Below are 21,480 nucleotides of genomic sequence, written 5' to 3' on the forward strand. Positions count from 1 at the left end.
TTGCCCTCCCCAACGTGAGTGGGCCTCGTCCAATTGGTTGAGGGCCTGAATAGAACAAGATGTCTGAGCAAGAGGGAACTTTCTTCTGCCTGACTGCCTGCTTGACTGCCTTGAGCTGGGACAGAGGTTTTGTTTCCTTCATGCTTGCCTGAAACGTCAGCTCTTCTGGGTCTCAGGCCTCTGGGTTTGAAGTGGAACAACACCATTGGATGTCCTGAATCTCTGGCTTGTTTACTGCGTATCTTGGGACATGTGGAGCTCCATAATCACATGAGCCAGTTCCTTATAACATATCTCTTTCTTCTGGGTCCCCTGTTGGTTCTGTTTCTCTGGAGATCCCTGGCTAATACAGAAAGGTTGTGTCATTTTGCCCATGTCACTTGCCACTGAAGTGCTGAGATTTGAACCTCTGACTGTACTTCTGACCTCCCCATCCCTCCAGCAGAAGAACCTGGGGAAGGGGGTATTAACTCATATGGGAGGGCTTACAGAGGCCATCCAGGAGGATGTGATGCTTGAATTGAGTCTTGAGCAGAGAAGAGAGGAAGGAAGCCAGCCAGGTGAGGTACTGGGAACAGAGTTTCAGGTAGAGACAGCAGCATGTACCTGGAGGCCTGGAGCTTGGAGGTCAAGGTGTGAGCAGTCCCTCTGGAGTAGAGCAGGGTGAGGGTGGGGAGTGGGGAGAGGAAGGGACCAGCCCATTCTGCTAGACTATAGATTCTCAGAGACATGGGTCCTTCCTTTGTTAACATTCAGAGTCCATTTACAGACGCTAAGTGATTGCTACCTAAAAGGCACTTTCTTGGTCTGTCTCTTGTAATTGCCTACAGTATCCATTCCCCTCCCCCTTCCTTTTATTTAAAAAAAAATTTTAAGTTTATATATTTATATTGAGATTGAAAGAGAGAGAGAGAGAGAGACAGAGAGAGTGAGCAGGGGAGAGGCAGAGAGAGAGAGAGAGAGAGAGAGAGAGAGAATCCCAAGCAGACTCCGCACTGTCATCACAGAGCCCTATGTGGACTGGAACTCACGAGGCGTGAGATCGTGACCTGAGCTGAAACCAAGAGCCAGATACTTAACTGACTGAGCCACCCAGGCGCCCCTCCCCCTTCTTTTTAATAATTGAATGGATTCCTCAGATTTTATATGGACCATGTTCTCCGTCTGAAGGCCACATTGTCCCAGCCTCCCTTGCAGCTAGTTTTTGGCCGGGCTACCTTCAGCTTCTGGATTGTTGCTTTCAGACAGCTCTCCAAGGAAATGATCGCAACTTCATTAGCGTATTATAGAGTGAGTAGATGTATCCCTTTTCCCAACTCTTCCCTCTTCACCCTGTGCTCCAGACAAATTGCCCTGGACTCTATCTCCCCACCACCCACCAATACAAATGCAGCTTTGGAGCAACCTGTTTTAGGTCATATCATTGAGGACAAGGTGCTGGGGGATGGTGGAGCAGCAGTATGGGAAGAATGTGGGTACCCTGAAAGGCCTCACCAGCCTGGACTTAGTTAAGTCAGAAAGTAATAAAGACTGGGGCGCCCGGGTGGCTCAGTCAGTCAAGCGTCCGACTTCAGCTCAGGTCATGATCTCATGGTTTGTGGGTTCGAGCCCCGCATCGGGCTCTGCTCTGATGGCTCAGAGCCTGGAGCCTGCTTTGGATTCTGTGTCTCCCTCGCCCTCTGCCCCTCCCCCACTCACCTCTGTGTCTCTTTCTCAAAAATAAATAAAAACATTTAAATAAAGAAAGTAATAAAGCCCCATCTTTTTAAAGCTATTGGATATTTGGGTCTCTGTACAGTTTCATTTAGTCCACCTTTCTCGGCCTGGGATAGATCCTATCTTTCGGAGGCAGCATACACACACAGACACACACACATCCATATGGACATACACACTCTATCTAACTCTGCCATGAGATACATAGGAATGTACGTATAGTGATAAACATGGCAACCCATATGCATATTTCACAATTATATATAATATACATTATATATAATATCGTACTATTATATCATAATTAATTTCTATTATAATTAAAAAGTATATTAAAATATATTATATACCTTAACATGTAATATGAAATATATATGACACTTATATATGTATGATATACAATGTCTAGCACACATATAGTATATGGTATCCACACCCACATGCTAATTTTGGGCTTTGTGGATACTTGTTATCTGGGTTCCAAGACTCAACTTCTACTCACCTCTTCCGTGTCTCTGGTCGTCTTTGAGGAAGTGGTTTCTGCAAAAGATATAAAGGGAAGTTACTGCTGGAACTGAGAGTGAAAGCGCGGACAGGTGGACAGGCAGGGTGAACAACTTTGCACCTAGAAGGTCTAAACGCATGCTGTTTATTTATTTTTTTTATTTAAAAACATTTTTTTTTGTTTATTTTTCGGAGAGACAGAGCACCAGCAGAGGAGGGGCAGAGAGGGAGGAAGACACAGAATCCGAAGCAGGCTCCAGGCTCTGAGCCATCAGCACAGAACCCGATGCCGGGCTCATACTCACAAACTGTGAGATCATGACCTCAGCCGAAGTCGGACGCTTAACCGACTGAGCCACCCAGGCGGCCCTTCTTTATTGTTTAAAAATTTTTATTATTACCTGTTAAATTCCAGTATTGTTAACATATAGCATTACATTAGTTTCAGGTGTGCAGTATACCAACTTAACAATTCTGTACATTACTCAGTGCTCATTAGGATAAGCGTACTTTTCACCCCATCACTTATTTCACTCATCCCCCCACCCACCTCCCCTCTGGCAACCCCTGGTTTGTTCTCTACAGTTAAGAGTCTGGTTTTTGTTTTTTTTTTTTCTTTTGAACTCAATTTTTTTATGTTCACGGACAAGGTTGTGCTCTTTTGAGAGATCAGAGTCAAGTTCCTTATCCTGGTGGAAAGCAGTGTTTTTTGATGGGGGGGGGGGTGTGATTTTGCCCCCAGGGGATGTTGGCGATGGCTGGAGACATTTTGGCCGTCACAACTTGCGATGGGGAATGCTACTGGCACCTAGCGGTGGAGGCTTGGGGGTGCTGCTTCACAGCCTACGATGCACACGGTGGCTCCCCACCACAGAGAATTATTGGACCCCAAATGTCAATATTGCTGGGGTAGAGATACTCTGGCATTGAGGAAGCAGGAAAACGTAAACTCTAGATTCTTTAATTCAGTCTTGGCTGGACAAAAATAACCGCAATGGCCGAGGGGACAGGAAATTAGATACTTCTGGTTTTAAAATTCAGGCTGGCTGCGAATGACAACTGAAACAAGAGTATCAGTTTTTGGTTATCAGCCCTTAATGAGACCTTTGTGCGTAGCTTCTTGGACTTTGTGAGGACCCCCATCTCTATTTTAGGAAAATGAGGAAAGGCCAACACATGCTGACATCCCAGTTAACCATTAGACTGAGGTTAAGTCTACCTAGTAGGATCAGAGAGTTTATATATATATTATATATATACATATAAAATATATATAAATATAAAATTTTATTATATATAAATATATTATATATTTATCATATAATTATACTATATATTATATAATTATATTTACATATAATTATATGTTATATTATATATATATATTAGAACCAGATGAAATGTGAAACACATTAGCAAACCTTTGTAGGCAGTGTCCTGAGTGCTCTGTATGGTAGTATTTCATTTAAGCCTTACTTAATCCTTGCAACACCCTGTGAAATCTATACCCTGTGAGGTGTATCTACTGATTCAATGAATTAGTGAATTTCTTTTTTTCTCGATGAGCCTGCCTACAGGTTTATCACGTGTTTATCTTTTCAAAGAACCCTCTCTTAGTTTCACTGATTTTTTCTATTGTTTTTTTGAAGTCTTTAATTTATTTCTGCTCTGATTGTTTTTTTTTGGTAGAATATCATTTTATTTATTTATTTATTTATTTATTTATTTATTTATTTTCAACGTTTATTTATTTTTGGGACAGAGAGAGACAGAGCATGAACGGGGGAGGGGCAGAGAGAGAGGGAGACACAGAATCGGAAACAGGCTCCAGGCTCTGAGCCATCAGCCCAGAGCCTGACGCGGGGCTCGAACTCACGGACCGCAAGATCGTGACCTGGCTGAAGTCGGACGCTTAACCGACTGCACCACCCAGGCGCCCCTTATTTATTTTTTTAAATTAAATTTATTTGTTTAAATTCAAATTAGTCAACATATAGTGTAATATTGGTTTCAGGAGTAGAATTTAGCAATTCATCACTTACGTACGACACCCAGTGCTCATCCCAACAAGTGCCCTCCTTAATGGCCTCACCCATTTCACCCACCCCCCACCTCCCCTCCAGCAACCCTCAGTTTGTTGTCTGTATCTAAGAGTCTCTTACGGTTTGCCTCCCTCTCTGTTTTTATCTTATTTTTCCTTCCCTTCTCCTGTGTTCATCTGCCGTGTTTCTTAAATTCTACATATGAGTGAAAGCATATATTTGTCTTTCTCTGATTGACTTATTTCGCTTAGCATAATACACTCTAGTTCCATCTACGGTTGTCACAAATGGCAAGGTTTCATTCTTTTTCATTGCCAAATAGTATTCCATTGTATATATACACCACATCTTCTTTATCCATTCATCAGTTGATAAACATTTGGGCGCTTTCCATAATTTGGCTATTGCTGATAGTGCTGCTACAAACATTGGGGTGCAGGTGCCTCTTTGAATCCGCATTTTTGGATCCTTTGGATAAATACCTGGTAGTACATCTGCTCTGATCTTTATTATTTTCGTCCTTCTACTAACTTTGAGCTCTTTTCTTTTTTTCCCTAATTCCTTTAGGTATAAGGTTTAGTGTTTGAGATCTTTTCTTTTTCTTTGTCTCTTGGGGTAGACCTGTATTACTATAAACTTCCTTCTTAGAACTGCTTTTGCTGTGTCCCTAAGATTTTGGGTCAGGGGCGCCTGGCTGGCTCGGTGGGCGGATCATGTGACTCTTGATCTTGATCTTGAAATCTGGAAGATTTCAATCTTCTTAAATGCACTGAGAACTTGCGCTGTGGCCTCTAACATGAGAACTATCCGGAGACTGCTCTGTGTGCACTTGGAAAGAATGTGTATTCTGATGTTTTGGGAAGAAATGTTCTGAATATATCTGTTAAGTCCACCGGGTCTCACGTGTCATTCAAAGCCACTGTTCCATTACTGATTTTTGGTCTGGATGATCTATCCAACGATGTAAGTGGGGTGTTAAAGCCCCCTACTATCGAGTATTACTGCCAATTTTCCCCTTTATGTCTGTTAATATTTGCTTCATATATTTAGGTGCTTCTATGTTGGGTGCATACGTATTTGCCGTTGTTATATCCTCTTATTGGATTGATCCCTTCATCATTATATAATGGCAGTCCTTATTTTAAAGTTTATCTAGTCTAAGTATCACTACCTCAGCTTTTGGTTGGCTGGTTTATTTACGTTTGCTTGAATATCTTTGTCCATCCCTTCATGTTCAATCTGCACGTGTCTTCATATTTTATTTTATTTTATTTTATTTTATTTTATTTTATTCCATTCCATTTTATTTTATTTTATTTTGGGGAGGGAAGAGAGAAGGGGACAGAAGATCTGAGGTGGGCTGCATGCTGACAAGTTGATAGCAGCCAGCCTGATGTGGGGCTTGAACTCACGAACCACAAGATCATGACTTGAGCCGAAGTCAGTCACTCAACCGACTGAGCCACCCAGATGCCCCCGATCTGCATGTGTCTTTAGGTCTGAAGTGAGTCTCTTACAGGGAGCAGATAGATGCGTCTTGGTTTTTAAATCCATTCAGTCACCCTATGTCTTTTGATTGGAGCATTTACGTTTAAAGTAATTATTGATAGATATGCCCTATTGATTTTCAAAGCCAGACATTCTGGGGGCTTGCCTTCCTGGCGCAGGTCCCCAGATGGGTGTTGCATGATGTGGAGCCTGAACGCCCTGCTGCTCAGGGAGAACCTTTGTACTGGTGACATCCCTCCAGCCTGTGGGTCACCGCAATGGGGGTTTTGGTTCCTGACCTGACCGTGTTTTGCTGCTGTTACCCTCCTTGATGTGGCTTTATTTCCGTGTCTTTACCTGTGGAAGAGCTGTTCGGCTAGTCTTCGGGTCGCTCTCAGAGAGAGTTGCTCTAAAGTAGTTGCAGCTTTGGTGTCTTCATGGGGGGAGGTAAGTTCAGGATGTTCCTACCCTACCATCTACCCCTCGCTTCTTCTAGCTATGATCTCCCATATTTCTTGTGCAAAGGTTTCCCTGTCTATGTGGTTTCCGTGAGAGTGCTCATGCTTATACAAGATGGTGCCTCTCCTGGACAGAGATCCAAAGGTGGGCATATGACTCAAACTGGACTAATTGGTACATTTCCAAACAATTTGCAGTTAGATCCAAAAGAGAGTCAACTGATTGATCTTTGGGTGCTTGGATCATTAACCATGGTAAGATTTGGACTTGGCGGCCATATTTCCTGTCCTGCGGACTAAGAAGGCAGAGAAAGCCAGTTTGTGGTGATAAAGAAGAAAGGGGCAGATCCAAAGAGTATCAGAGACTGAGGTGCCCTGATCGTGTGCGCTAGAGTCCCCTGTTTCAGTTCATTCCAGAAGCCCAGCTGTATTTTTGTCCTCGAGTTCCAAGACACATCCAAGCATCCTTATCATAAATTCATCTTTTCTGCTTAAGTTAGCCTGAGTGAGTTCCTCTTTGCAATTCAAAGAATCCTGTCTTAGCACCTCATTACCCCCATTTCCAAAGGCCACTTGTCTTATTAACCTCATTATTTCTCTATACTTCCTTCTTTCCTTTTTTCCTCCTCTTTCCATCATCCATTTACCTCCAGAAAATGGAAACATGTCCTAGCCTCACCACACACACACACACACACACACACACTTTCCGGCATTAGATTCAATGAAAAACAAAGAAGGGAGACAGGAAGACAAGATGTTTCTTACTTTGACAAGTGTTCTCATTGGAATTCTCAAATTGTGTGTCCCCAGAGAGGAGTTTGTACCCAGGATTACAGTGGCAGTGGAAACTTCCTTCGACATTCTGGCATGCAGCGTTAAGTCCACAATATATGCTAATGGGTGGTTTACATTCATCAATGTCTGCAACACAAAAGAGGAATTTAGACATTCATTTGACAAAGATTTATGGAGCATCTAATACGTGCCAGAGGCTATACCCGTTCCACCAGGGTCTGTCCTGGCTTTCCAGGACAACTCAGTCAAGGTAATGGGTTGTCTTTGTTCTTCCCTTTCCTCGTTGACTTTGGTTGGGTTCTCTGAGAAGCAGGCATTGAGATAAGAATTCATGGGCAAGTACTTCATGTGGGAGGTGATCTCAGAAAACACTGGAAGGGAGGTGGTGAAATGAGACAGGGAAAGGAAGGCAGAAAATAAAGAGGTAAGTTTCCATTGTGGGCGATAGGGACTCAATTCCCCTGGGAACCTCTGGGAGGTGGTGTAGAGCACACACTTCAGAGGCACATTCCAAGGGGTGGGGGACTGGGATATTTATCTCCGAAATCTTTTTCTCTTTTAAGTTTTTATTTAAATTGTAGTTAGTTAACATACAGCGTAATATTGGTTTCAGGAGTAGAACTTGGTGATTCGTCACTTCCACACATCACCCAGTGCTCATCGCAACACGTTACTCGGTGCACATCCCTCCTTAATGCCCATCACCCATCTAGCTTACCCCCTCCCACCTCCCTCCATCAACCTTCGGTTTATTCTCTATAGCTAAGGATCTCTTATGGTTTGCCTCCCTCTCTCTCTCTTTTCCCCTTCCCCTATGTTCATCTGTTTTGCTTCTTAAATTCCACATATGAAAAAAATCATGGTATCTACGTCTCTCTGACTTATTTTGTTTTGCACAATACACGCCAGTTTCATCCAAAGATTTCATTCTTTTTTATGGCGGAGTAACAGTCCACTGTATAGACATACCACATCTTCTTCATCCCCTCATCAAGTGATGGACGCTTGGGCTCTTTCCATGCTCTGGCTACGGTTGATAATGCTTTTGTCTGCCCAATCTTACCATTTATCGGAAAAGCAGTGCTTGCAGGGACAGCTTACTCTCTGATACTCCCACCTGTCCTGAGCATGAGCTGAGGGGTCTCTGGTAGCCAGAGAGAGCCTTGGACTTGGCAAAAGAATGGCCAAGGCTGAGGGCATCTAAAGTGAAATACTGGCCATGTCTGCTGTTATGAATGTTTGTAGGTCTCCTCAATTCAATATGTTGAAATCCTAACTCCCGGTGTGGCTGTGTTTGGAAATGGGGTGTCTAAGGATGGAACAGGCTAAATGCGATCATGAGAATGGGGCCCCGATCTGATAGGATTAGCGTCTGTAGAAGAAGAGACACGAGGGCTTCCTTCCCTGCCCGACCACTGTGTGTGTGCAGTGAGGAAAGGCCATGTGAAGAGACAGCAAGGAGACAGACACCTTCATGCCAGGAAGAGAGGTTTTCCCCAGAAAAGAGAACAGCCAGAACCTCGACCGTGGGCTTCCCAGCCTCCAGAACGGCGAGAAAATAAACTTCTGTTGTTTAAGCCGCCCGGTCCGTGGTGTTTTGTTACAGCAACCCGGGCACAGTCATACACCTGCTAGATTAACCGACTGAGGGAGAACGTCTTGATTAAGTCAACATGTCTCCAGTCCTGAGGGTCCCCGTCGCCCCTTTCCAAACGTCACGCGGGTGGTGAGGATGTCCCCATCCGATCTGGCAAACACGAAATGGGGACTTTTCAGACTGTGACATAGCGTCGCAGATGAGCTTTGCTGCCTGCTCCCTAGCCATTCTCTTTTGAGGAAGCCAGACGTGACAGTCTCGTTCCCATCTCGCAGGCACTCTGCCCCCAGCCTCCCCGTGTCAGCTTTCAGGTCGCACCCCTAAGCCAGTGGAAAGTAAGGATGTTCTCCCTGGGGAGCCGGCGAGGAACCTCAGTGAGCGTGAGACAGAAGTGGCCACAGAGGAATGAGCCTCAGATGGTGCTGCGTTCCCTCTGCAGCCCCGCAAGCTTGAAGACAGTTCTGTGATCCGTGGGAAGGTCGCTGATGGATCACGCGGATAAGAGGACGGAACACTCCCCACCTGGGCAGGATAGAACCTTCTCGCGAAAGTGAACAGCGGAGAGAGCGCCCGGCGCGAAGCAAGCACAGGAAAAAGTACCCCAAATAAAGGACAGATGGCAAGCGTGAAACCAGGGAGAAGAGAAACTCAGCCTGTGGGCAAAGGCAGGGCAGGGGAAGCAGGGGCGAGCAGGGAACCCTGAGAAAGTGTGAACTTCACGGGGATGTGGCAGGGGAGCTAAGGAGGGGGGTGAAACAACAGCGTTCTCCGGATCTCACTTCTTTCCTGGGGGAGGGGAAGCAAGGGTGAAATGAAGCAGCTTTTTTTTTTTTTTTTTCTTTTTCTTTTTTTAAATTCCTGTATCGTTAACACACAGGGACGTGTGTTGTATTAGTTTCAGGTGCATAGCGCGGTGTTACTCGGTGCCCATCACGGTGAGTTCTCTCTTCATTCCTTTACCTGAAACGAAGCGTCTTGCTGGGGAAAACAGTGCATCTTGGCGGGGGGAGTAACTGCTGAGTTTGGAAGGTGATGGCACAGACACACATGTGTGATTATGAAAAGAGGAGGTCGCCGTGAAGGGGATGGAAAAGTCTATCAGAACTTCCAAATAAATGAAAGAAGATGTTGATTTCGTGAATTTCTTTTCTTTCTCTTTCTTTCTTTCTTTCTTTCTTTCTTTCTTTCTTTCTTTCTTTCCTTCTTTTCTTTCCTCCCTTTCCTCTCTCTTTTTCTTTCTTTCTTTCCTTTCTCCCTTCCCTCTCTTTCTTTCTTTCCTCCCTCCCTTCCTTCTTTTTCTCTTTCCTCCCTTTCTTTCCTCCCTTCCCTCTCTTTCTTCCTCTTTCCTCCCTCCCTTCCTTTCTCCATTCCCTTTTTCTTTCTTTTTCTCTTTCCTCCCTCCCTTTCTTTCCTTTCTTTCTTCCTTTCTCTTTGCTCCCTCCCTTCCCTCTTTTTCTTTCTTTTCTTTTCTTTCTCTTTCTTTCTTTCCTTTTTCTCTCTTTTGTCCCTCCCTTCTCTTTTCTTTCTTTATTTTCCTTTCTTTCTTTCCTTCTTTCTTTTCTCTTTCTTCCTTTCTTTTTTTCTCTTTCTTCCCTCCCTCCCTTCCTCCCTTCCCTCTTTCTCTTTCTTTCTCTCCTTCCTCTCTCCCTTCCTTCCTCCCTTCCCTCTCTTTTTCTTTATTTCCTCCCTCCCTTCCTTCCTCCCTTTCCTCTTTCTTTCTCTCTTTCCTTCCCCCTTTCCTTCTTCCCTTTCTTTCTTTTTCTTTCCTTTTCTGTTTCCTCCCTCCCTTTTTGTCTTTTCTTTGTTTGTTTCTTTCTTCTCTTTTCTCCCTCCCTTCCTCCCCTTTCTTTCTTTCCCTTTCTTTCTTTTCTTTCCCTCTTTCTTTCTTTCTTTCTTTCTTTCTTTCTTTCCTTCTTTCCTTTTTCTCTCTTTCATCCCTCCCTTCCTCTTTCTTTCTTCTTTCTTTCTTTCTTTCTTTCTTTCTTTCTTTCTCCTTCCTTCTTTCCTTTCTCCCTCCTTTCCCCCATTCTTAAAGATGTTACTTTTAAGTTTATTTAATTTTAGAGAGAGAGAATGAAAGAGGAAAGAAAACACCCATGCCTGTGGGGGGATGGGCAGAGAGAGAGGGAGACAGAAGATCCCAAGCAGGTTCTGCGCTGACAGCAGAGAGCCCAATGCGGGGCTCAAACTCAGGAACCATGAAATCATGACCCGAGCCCAAGTCAGACACTTAACTGACTGAGCCATCGAGGTGCCCCGGAAGCATTTCTTTCTTGATGAGTGTTGAGCCAATAGATTTTTCCGCGTGGCTGTCACCACCCACAGCAGTCCCCATGCTGCCTCCCTTCCACTCCCGCCACCGGGTGGTTTGAAAATTACCCCTTTACCATTGCATGTCTCAAGGGGGAATGTGAAGAATTTCTTCCCAGAGTCAGAAGCGTATCCAGAGTCGCAGGTACAGTAAGTGCCGTGGACACAGAAAGCGTGTTGGGGGCACTGTGGACAGGTAGCTGCTGCAGGGAAAAGAGGGGGCAGGTCAGATGTCACCGGGGTTGAGAGATGTCTGTTACCATTTGGCTTTGCCTCTCTGACTGGGGCCTCTTCAGGATGAGGAAGCCTACACCCTTTTCCTCCTTTGAGATCTTAAGTACATTACAAAACGAGAGCTACGAAACCCAAGCTACAGAACAAAGTGAGGATTCGTTTGCATGACAGAGGTCTGGAGTTGGCGTTAATTTTCACACAAAAATTTCAATGCAATATAATGGTGCTATTCTCAAGATCGGCACAGGATTTTTATTTTTACTTATTTAGTTATTTAAGTTTTTATTTACTTATTTTGAGAGAGAGGGAGGGGGGGCAGAGAGAGAGAGAGAGAGAGAGAATCCCAAGCAGGTTCTGCACTGTCAGTGCAGAGCCCTCTGCAGGGCTGGGTCTCACCAACCGTGAGATCATGATGTGAGCCGAAATCAAGAGTCGCGCGCCTAACCCACTGAGCCACCCAGGCGCCCCCATTGCAGAATCTTTAAAAGGGGGGAATGGATTGGTTAAGACCCTGGGGTCGATCCTGGCTCCACAACTTATCAGCCGTGTGTCTGTGCATCTCTCTGTGCCTTGTACCCTCATCTGTAAAATGGATTATTGTGAAGAGTAAGTGAATTAATACATGTAAAGTGTGTTGGGCAGTGCCTGGCACACAAGACGTATCAGCTAGGATTATAAAAACTTGAAAGTGTAGGGACCCACAGGAGGTATATTCGGATACGGGTTCACATTATCTTTGCAAGTCTATGTATGACTCCAAATAGATAGAGATACACTAATGATCTTAAGGTGGGCCCTCTTGGGAATGATTGGAGCTGAGGAAGTATCTCGAACACTCCCTATGCGGTGTTCACAGGGAGAGGGGACTGGGAACCTGATGGGGGCCACAATGCAGTCTGGCTACTCAGAATGCATCCCCCAGCAGTTGGTTAGAAATGCAGAAGCTCAGGCCCCACCCTTACACCTGCTGAATCAGAATCTAGTGAGATCTCTAGGGGATTAAAGTTAGCCTTAAATCATCTTGTTTATTTTTTTTGTTTTTGTTTTGGTGCCTCGCTTATTATCAGAATAAAATGATTACCGTCCTGCTCTGTCTCTCCCCTCTGGAGTGCTCACTTCACTTCCTTTGTGTGTTTTAGCCTCTGTTCTATTTCTACATTGGGCACATTGTGGTGACTGAAAAAAAATGAACAAAGGACACTAAAGTAAAAAGATACATTAAGGGGTGCCTGGCCGACTCCGTTGGAAGAGCGTGTGACTCTTAATCCTGGGGTCGTGAGTTCGAGCTCCACATTGGGTGTAAAGATTACATAAATAAATAAAACCTGGGGTGCCTGGGTGGCTCGGTCGGTTAAAGGGTCTGACTTCGGCTCAGGTCCTGATCTCACGGTCCGTGGGTTCGAGCATCCCCAAGTTCTACTCCCAGAACAAGCCTCTTTGCTCTAGCCCATTGGAGGATGTGAGTGGTCCCAGATGTACCCTTGGTCTCCACCTTTCCTGGTCTCGGACTGTGGAGAAGTCAGGCGTTGAGCACTTACCTTTGGTCATCCGAGCCATGACTTCTGACAAACTCAGCAGAAAACAGAGTCCTGGAACAGGGAAGCAGAAGGGAGACATGTGAGATGGCTGTGGAAAGATTCCAGGAAATTCTCCAAGGGCTGTGTGCCCGCTATCCACTGCTACGTAAAAACCATCACAAAATGTAGTGGCTTAAACCAGCAAGGTCCATTTTATCATCTCTCATGATTTCTGTGCTCTGGGAAGGGCTCAGCTGGGTGATTCTGGCTTGGGGTTTCTTACACGGTTGCAGTTAGGCAGTGGCCTGGAGGTCTGGAGCAGCTGGGAACTGTGCATTGTCACCCCTTTATGGAGCCTTAGACTTGGGGAGTTTGGCCTTCCTCCCAACATGGCAACCTTGGGCAGGCAGCTTCCATGGCAGTTCAGAACTCTAAGAAGGAGCTTCCCCGCCAACGGGCTATGTGTCCTGTTAAGATCCAGCCCTGGAAGCCATGAAACTCCACTCCTATCACATTCTCCTGGTTACAAGCAAGTCGCCAATCCACTCAGATTTACGTGGATAAGAATCAGTCTTCCTCTTGAGGGAAGATGGGCAAGGTTCTAGAAACACTTCTTAGAAGGGAAGTATTGTTTTTGCCTTCTTGGGAAATGTGGGCTGCCTCTACTGTGGCTGATCAAGTGCTCCTTCCTCTTCCCCAAACCTTCCCAGCGTCTGGTGGTGTCATCAGCGTGTTCCTGCTCGGGTCAAGACCTGAAGACAATGGCTAGATGGGTGGCTTCTCTTTCCCTTTCCTGAGAAATCCGACACCACTCTGATAGCTAGTTCTCCCCTCACCTTCTTTTCATTCTTATTACATACCAACATCTAGAATTATTTTCCATTTGCAAGGATAGTACTAACAGCTGGTATGGTGCAGGAATCGGCCAATCAGCATGGACTCTGGACCCCCTTCTCTACTCCAGCAGATGTTAATGTAGATGCCCAATTATGGGGAGGTGGGTTGGGTCCCAGGGCAGGATTTGGGTGGGCAGGAGTGTCGTGGGAGCTGGTCCTGGGCAATGATTGGTTACAAATCGTGTGGGAATCTTTCAATATGAACAACCAACCAATGGCTCCTATAGTGCCCACTTGTTGAAGTTTAGCTCTGGTGACTAGTCACTTTATTTGCAACTTTGGTTACCCCTTGAGAAAGTGGCTTCTGCAGATGAATGGATACAGAAAATGTGATATATATATAATGGAATACTAGTTGGCCTTAAAAAATAAGAAAGTCCTGCCACTCGTGGCAACATGGATAAACTACAGGACATTATTCTGAGTGAAATAAGTCAAACACAGAAGGGCAAATACTGTATGATTTCACTTAACGTGAAATATCTAAAGGAGTCACACTCATGGTAGCAGAGAACAGATTGGTGGTTAGCAGGGGCTAGGGGGAGAAGGAAATGGGAAATTGCTTTTCAATGCATGTAAAGTTTTTGTTATATAAGGTAAGTTCTGGAGACCTGCTGTAAAACCCAGTACCTGTAGTTAACCATACAGTGTTGTGCAGTCCAAGATGCATTAAAAGAATGGATCTCATTTTATGTGTTCTTACCAAACACACACACACACACACACACACACACACACACACACTCAGGGAAATTTTTGTAGGTGAAATGTTTGGTATCTTCATTGTGGTGATGGTATTGTGGGTGTAAGGTGTATACACACGTACAAACTTATCAAGATGTATATACTAAACGTGTGCAACTTTTTGGTCTATCGATTATACCTCAATAAAGCTAAAATTAAAAAAGAAAGTGGGTCCTGGCAATGGAAGGGTCTCTGTTAACCAAGTTGGGCGACGGGTGTAGGTCAGGGTGGCCCAGTTAGGTAGAGCTGGGGTGAACTTCAATTCCTGTACAGAGAGGACTGAGATCAGGGGATTGAGAGAGTCTGAGGCCGACAGTCTGGAGAAGATGGGGGGGTGTGGCTTCCCTGGGGAGGTCCAGAACATGTATCGGCTGGTGGCTGTGAAACAACACTTACAGGGAATTTCTGGAGTCAAAGGCAGCATGCCCTGGGATGCAACCACTCCCTCCATCCTGCCTATAAACACGCCAGTGAAACCCCCTTGGAGAGAGATACCATGTCTTGGAGAGAGGATTTCTTTGGTGGGGGTGGGACAAAATTCTAAGGCCAGCCTCTACAACATCTAAGGGGAATTGAGTTCTCATTCCATGCCAAGCATTGTTCTAAGCACCCTAGGCACATGCCCTTAATCTAGCTTTGCAATGACTTCAGGAAATGAGTGCTGGTAGCATGATCCCAGTTGTGCAGATGAAGAAACAGAGACACAGAGGGGCGCCTGGGTGGCTCAGTCGGCTAAGCATCTGACTTCGGCTCAGGTCATGATCTCGTGGTTTGTGGGTTCGAGCCCCGCATCGGGCTCCGTGCTGACGGCTCGGAGCCTGGAGCCTGCTTCCGATTCTGTGTCTCCCTCTCTCCCTGCCCCTCCCCTGCTCACACTCTCTCTCTGTCTCTCAAAAATGAATAAATACTAAAAAAAAAAAAGAGAGGCACAGAGAGGCTAAGTAACTCGCTCCACTTCCCAGAGCTAGGCAGGGGCAGAGCTGAGATTCAACTCAGGCTCTGGGCTCCTGCTGATAACCTATCAACCCACATGACCTCTCTTTCAGAAATCCCACACGTGCTGCATGCATGGAGGTGCCATTGACAGCGACAGGTTTACAGTGACAACGACTGGAGGAAAGGGTACCTTTTCTTCCAGTAGATGCTGCTCCCCAGATATGACAGTCCAGTAGAAGGGGTGATATGTTACTTGGTCATTTGGGGGGCAATCTAGACCGACTGCAGGATTTGGGAGACAAAGCCCTATGGGCTAGCGGCAACCCTTTAAGAATGGGAGGGAGGGCAATGCTACCTCTTTTTGGGTTTCCCTTTATGAGTTTCTGGTGGTTGTGAAATTACCACGAATTTAGTGGCTTAAAAACAACAGAAATGTATTCTCCTATGGTTCTGTAGGCCAGACGTCCAAAGTTAGCCTCACTGGGCTAATATTAAGGTTATCAGTGGGGCTGCTTCCTTTTGGAAGTTCTAGGGGAGAATCCATGCCCTTCCACTTCCGGCTGTCAGAGGTGACCCACATTCCGCGGCTGACGGTCTACCCTCAAAACGAGCAGTCGAGTATCTTCCTTCCCTGCTGGTCTCCTGCCACCCTCTTAAAAGGACGCCCATGATTATAAGAGGCTCGCTTGTATAATCCAGGATAATCTCCCCATCTCAAGATCCTTAGCATAATCCGTATCTGTAAAGTCCCTTTCAGCATGTGACATTGCTTGGGACATGACACCTCAAAACATGCCGCTTTGGCATGTTGCTTATTTTATAGAGTGGAAGGCACTTGAGAAACAGCACTTGCAGGAAGGGCTTTCTGACCTACCTTTTCCTGCTTAGAATCAGGCCGTAACATTTCCCCCGAGAGAGAGGTGCCCTCCCGGTGCCAGGAAGCGAGGGATGTCCTTACCACCAGACTGGGAATGCACGCTGAAATGGATCTGTATAAACACATTCATTGGAACGGCCCTTGGCTTCCCCCAGTTATCCCTCCAACAGACCTCCTAGTCACTTTCGCACCATTCACGATCCCTAGCCCCAACCCCTCCGTCTTGTCCCTTGACAAAGTCGTCATTTCTTTGTTGAAAAGGCACAAAAGCTTTGTGCTCTGGTGTCGCTTTCCTGGGTCTTCGTTCTCTTGCGAAGAGGCTCTCGTGTACATGTTGCAGGGTAATGAAACTTGTCTGCTTCTCTCCTGTTAATGTCTTATGTCAGCTTAATTCTTATTCTTGGCCAGAGACCCTAAGAGGGTAGAGGTGAAGTTTTTCCTCCCCTATGCTCATATGGTGACATATTCACAGGCTGCAGGGGATTAGGACGTTGACATCTTTGGGGGGCTGTCGTTCGTCCTTCCGTGCTGCCTGCATTAAAGAGGGTGCTCGTTGTGATCAGTTACTTACACAACCGCATTCATGGACCATTTTGAATAGTTTTGTTTGTCCAATGAATATATTCTCAGCTGGGCTGTGGACTGCTTAGCGGCAGGGTCTTGGCATATTTCCTAATACATTTAAATTTCCCTTCCCCCGACTTTGGTATAATAATTACTTTGCAGAAGTGGCCTAACACTACACCTGCCCAAATGATGAATATAACTCACAGAGCCAAGTAGTAAAACATATAGGTTGAAAAGCGTTTCCTAGTTCCTGAGGCTCAGGCAGCCGGGGCACCACCACATTTTCTTTTCTTTTCTTTCTTTTTTTTTTTTTAAATCTTTTTAACATTTATTTATTATTGAGAGACAGAGAGACACAGAGCATGAGCAGGGGAGGGGCAGACAGAGAGGGAGACACAGAATCTGAAGCAGGCTCCAGGCTCTGAGCTGTCAGCACAGAGCCCGACGCGGGGCTCGAACTCACAAACCACGAGATCATGACCTGAGCCAAAGTTGGATGCCCAACCGACTGAGCCACCCAGGCGCCCCAACCACCACATTTTCTCAAGCCTAGTCCTCAGGGTCTCCTTCCAGTCCAGCCAGCAACCTGTGCTCAATACTATGTGCGTGTGTCTTAAAATTGGGGTTTCCCAAGAGTTATGAGCATGCCAGCATCCCACAGTTCTAAGAAACTTTAGAAATCATCCACTGACTCTTTTTGTCAATGAGGAAACCGGTCTGGAGGTCAAGTGGCTTGGACACTATTTGTGCAAGTTGTTTAATTGCTTTGATTCCTTATATGAAATAGGGAGACAGCATTGCCTACCTCCTGGGGTTGGGGGTGATGACATAAACGAGGGCATGTGTGAAGTGTAATGTCTGGCAGAAATCACTCCGTAAATGCTAGCTGTCCCCACGATCATTTTGTTTGCACTAGAATCCAATTCTTTTTTTTAAAAAAGATTTTTTTTAATGCTTATTTATTTTAGAGAGAGACGGACAGAGGGAGAGAGAGACAGAGACAGAGACAGAGACAGAGAGACAGAGCATGAGAAGGTGAAAGGTAGAGAGGGAGACCCAGAATCCGAAGCAGGCTCCAGGCTCTGAGCTGTCAGCACAGAGTTCAACCCAGGGTTCGAACCCACGAACCGCGAGACCATGACCTGAGCCAAAGTCGGATGCTCAACTGACTGAGCCACCCAGGTGCCCCGAGAGCTTATATTATTTTGATAGACTTTATGATCTACCACCTGCCTCTGCAACTAAACAGCTGTGAGACTTGAACCAAGTCCCATAACCTCTCTGTGATGGTATTTTGTATCATTCACGTGAAGAATTTGCTACAATAATGCAGGTAAAACCATTTTAGCTTGATGTGAGGCTAGAGTAAGTGCTCAATAAATGTAAGCTTTGGTTGATATTATGGTTATTGGTATGATTGATATTATGGCTATTGGTATTGCTATTTGATCTGGAGCCGGAAGGCTGGACGGGACTTCAGAGTTGGGAAACCGTCTACACAGAGGTGGCGACTGAAGCCACAGGATCAAGAGATTCCGGGAGCGGGAGCAGAAAGACGAGTCCCTGAGCAGAATCCTGTGGGAGGAGCATAATGGCAAAGAATTGGAGCCAGGCGGCTTGGGTTCGAGTCCTGACTGCCATTTACAAGCTGTGTGACCTTGGGCAGGTAACACAATCTCTCTGTGCTCATTATACTCATCCCTAAGATGAGGAAAATACTGGTACCCACCTCATCGGCCCACTGTGAGGACTGAATGGGTTAATACATACAAGGTGCATAGTGAGTGCTTGAAATGTTGCTTGTTATTCATATTCTTGGCACAGGACAAAGAAAAAGGATGGGGGGGAGAGAATGGCAAGAGAGGTAGAGAAAAAGTCGGATCAGTGCCAGGTCACACAATTATCACGGAGGAGAGGATGTCAAACAGAAAACCTGTGAAGATGAATATGAACAAGTCCTTGGATTGGGCCATCAGGAACATTTTAGGGATATTTGACAATGCAGTCTGAACAGGGTGGTGAGGAAAGAAACCATAAGCCAAGGGGAAGAAGAGAATTTTTTTTTTTTAATTTTTTTTTTCAACGTTTATTTATTTTTGGGACAGAGAGAGACAGAGCATGAACGGGGGAGGGGCAGAGAGAGAGGGAGACACAGAATCGGAAACAGGCTCCAGGCTCTGAGCCATCAGCCCAGAGCCTGATGCGGGGCTCAAACTCCCGGACCGCGAGATCGTGACCTGGCTGAAGTCGGACGCTTAACTGACTGCGCCACCCAGGCGCCCCGAGAATTTTTTTTTTTTAATGTTTATTTATTTTTGAGAGAGACAGAGACAGAATGCAAGTGGGTTGGGGCAGAGAGAGAGGGAGACACAGAATCTGAAGCAGGCTCCGGGCTCTGAGCTGTCAGCACAGAGCCCGACGCGGGGCTTGAATTCATGAGCTGTGAGATCATGACCTGAGCCGAAGTTGGACGCTCAACCGACAGAGCCACCCAGGCGCCCCAGAAGAGAATGTTTAAAGCAGAGCAGAAGAAAGAGAAGGAAAAGACAGCTGATTGTTGAACCCACTAGCTCGGTTCAATCCCAAGGTCACAGTCAATCCCAAGGTCACACATACCTGGAAGGAGTGATGGCCCTTGCATTCCTGCATGTAGGTAACCTTTGCCAGCCAGCACTTGAAGCTCCTCACTGTGCTTTTAAGCTGACCACCTCTCTGACTGCAAGGAAATTTTAGGAGACTTGATACACATACTTTAGGTTAGCTGACTAAGGAAATTTCTATCAGAAAAGGGAACTTGTTCTTGTCTTTCACCACCAGACCCGTGGTTCTGCTTTTTTGTTTATTTTCTGTATGTTTTCTGCACTCATTTTCTTTTTTTTTTTTTTAAATATTTTTTTTTTCAACGTTTATTTATTTTTGGGACAGAGAGAGACACAGCATGAACGGGGGAGGGGCAGAGAGAGAGGGAGACACAGAATCAGAAACAGGCTCCAGGCTCTGAGCCATCAGTCCAGAGCCCGACGCGGGGCTCGAACCCACGGACCGCGAGATCGTGACCTGGCTGAAGTCGGACGCTTAACCGACTGCGCCACCCAGGCGCCCCTCTGCACTCATTTTCATATGCTCCTTTGGTGGTAGGTTTTCATAGCTATTGTTGATTGCCCTTGGGGTGACAGAATCAATTGACCCTAGGAGAGGAATGCCTTTTAGTTACAGAGCATTATCTGAGGAGTGGGAAGTGACTTTGGTGTCAAAATCAAGCTTAAATAACGCTGTGGTTTTGAGTTGGGTAAGCCAGAATTTAGGGTATCTCTGTTGGTATCTCAAGTTACTGGAGCAGTCATTTTCACAAATCTTGGTATTTTTACCTCCTTAGCAGATGGCACTCCACAGATCTGGCTGGAGTCTCAAAAATCCAGTCCAGGGTGATAACTTATTTGGTTATCTGGAGCAATCCAAACCAATTGCAGGATTTGGAAGAAAACCTTAAGTCCTTCCCTCCTCCGGCAAATATTTATCGAGACAAATATCACTAAGTGACAGGATCTGTGCTACTTTCTAGGGATACAGCAGTGAACAAAATTAACACAATCTTTTCTATTAAGAACTACAGAGGAAGGGAACTTGGAGGAAAAGAAGGTTTTTGGGGGGAGAGACAGGGTTAAGTTTTGGATAAGTTGATTTTGACGTACTGTGATTTCAACATTCATTATACATACAGTCGATCTGGTTCACGCACAAAAGAGGGGGCTCTCCTCCCTGCTATCTATCAGACTGCTGTCTTTGCTACTGTTGACTTCGTGACAGTCTGTTCATTTTCTTATGCTGATTCCTACCCCTGACACCCTGGCCCTAGATTCGGGTTGGAAAGGTTCTCTTTGCTTCCTCCTGGTCCATCTCAGCCTAGCTGTGATGTTTAATAAAGCTCTACTGAGGTCAAGAGTAATGTGATCCTATTAAATCTAAGTCAGATCCTACTCCTCCTCTCCTGAGAGCCTTCGGGAGTCCCGGTTCACTTAGAATAAAAGCCAGGGTCCTCACCATGGCCCTTAGATGGTAAGTGTAGTCATGGTACTATATTAAATCGCTCAGGGAGAGAGAGTAGAGTAAGAAAAGAGTCCTGAGCAAGTAATTTAAAAAGCAGGGAGTGGAGGAGACAGGGCAAGAATGCCTAGGCAGATGGGGAGAAACGAACAGAGGGGCTTCCTTGGGCGAGTGGAGCATGGTGAAATTAGCTGACTCTTGGCCTTGTCAAGACCATAAGTCCTGCATGGTCAGTTCGTTGGGCTCTCAACATACACTACCCCCCTCCCTCAACACACACACAATGGCCAAGCAGCCATGCAGGGGGGCTTCCTATTCTTCCTCCCCAGTGGTCCTCTGTAAGTGTGCTGATAGTTGGAGGCAAGAGTGGATCGAGAAAGACCACCTGATGGTCAGGCATGTGCTATTACAGAGTGTTGATTCCACAGTCAGACCACTTGGGTTCAAATCTTAGCTCTGCCCCTTATTAGCTGTGTGACTTTGGGAAAGTCACTCAACTTCTCTGTCCCTCAGGCATGTCTGATCTGGGATCACTTCGATAGTCTCCTGACTAGTTGTCCTGCCATCCCATTTTTTGCCCCCCAGCTGGGATAGCTTTCTGAAATATGAATCTGAGCCTATCACACCTCTGCCTCACGGCCCCATGGATACTTTGCAGGCTAAATGTGCTGCTTAGGCTCATAAAGTCTACCTGATCTGGCCCGAGTCCACCTCTCCAGACCCCTCTCTCAGGCTGTCCACCTGCCCTGCTG

The 21,480-nt window shown here is 45.8% G+C and overlaps 1 protein-coding gene across 5 annotated transcripts in view; it reads right to left on the bottom strand.

Annotated features, from left to right (window-relative positions):
• ADGRE3 (adhesion G protein-coupled receptor E3) overlaps positions 1–19,456 on the bottom strand; it is a 45,654-nt gene extending 26,198 nt beyond the window's left edge. The window contains exons 1-6 of one of the 5 annotated variants that reach the window (XM_047095087.1): positions 19,301–19,456; positions 16,115–16,229; positions 12,686–12,736; positions 10,991–11,113; positions 6,977–7,132; positions 2,219–2,256 (exon numbers count right to left, since the gene is read on the bottom strand). In XM_047095087.1, coding sequence (XP_046951043.1) covers positions 2,219–2,256; positions 6,977–7,132; positions 10,991–11,113; positions 12,686–12,704 — 336 coding nt within the window. In that variant the 5' untranslated portion in view covers positions 12,705–12,736; positions 16,115–16,229; positions 19,301–19,456. Of the gene's footprint in view, positions 1–2,218; positions 2,257–6,976; positions 7,133–10,990; positions 11,117–12,685; positions 12,737–16,114; positions 16,230–19,300 lie in introns of those variants that run through there. The other 4 variants (XM_047095086.1, XM_047095085.1, XM_047095084.1 and 1 more) reach the window with 4 other exon arrangements.
• Between the last annotated feature and the right edge of the window lie 2,024 nt (positions 19,457–21,480).

The sequence above is a fragment of the Lynx rufus genome, unplaced genomic scaffold (assembly GCF_022079265.1).
Source record: "Lynx rufus isolate CCGP_SWC_20201006 ecotype Redwood Valley unplaced genomic scaffold, mLynRuf1.p SCAF_4, whole genome shotgun sequence".
In the NCBI taxonomy this organism is placed as follows: Eukaryota; Metazoa; Chordata; class Mammalia; order Carnivora; family Felidae; genus Lynx; species Lynx rufus.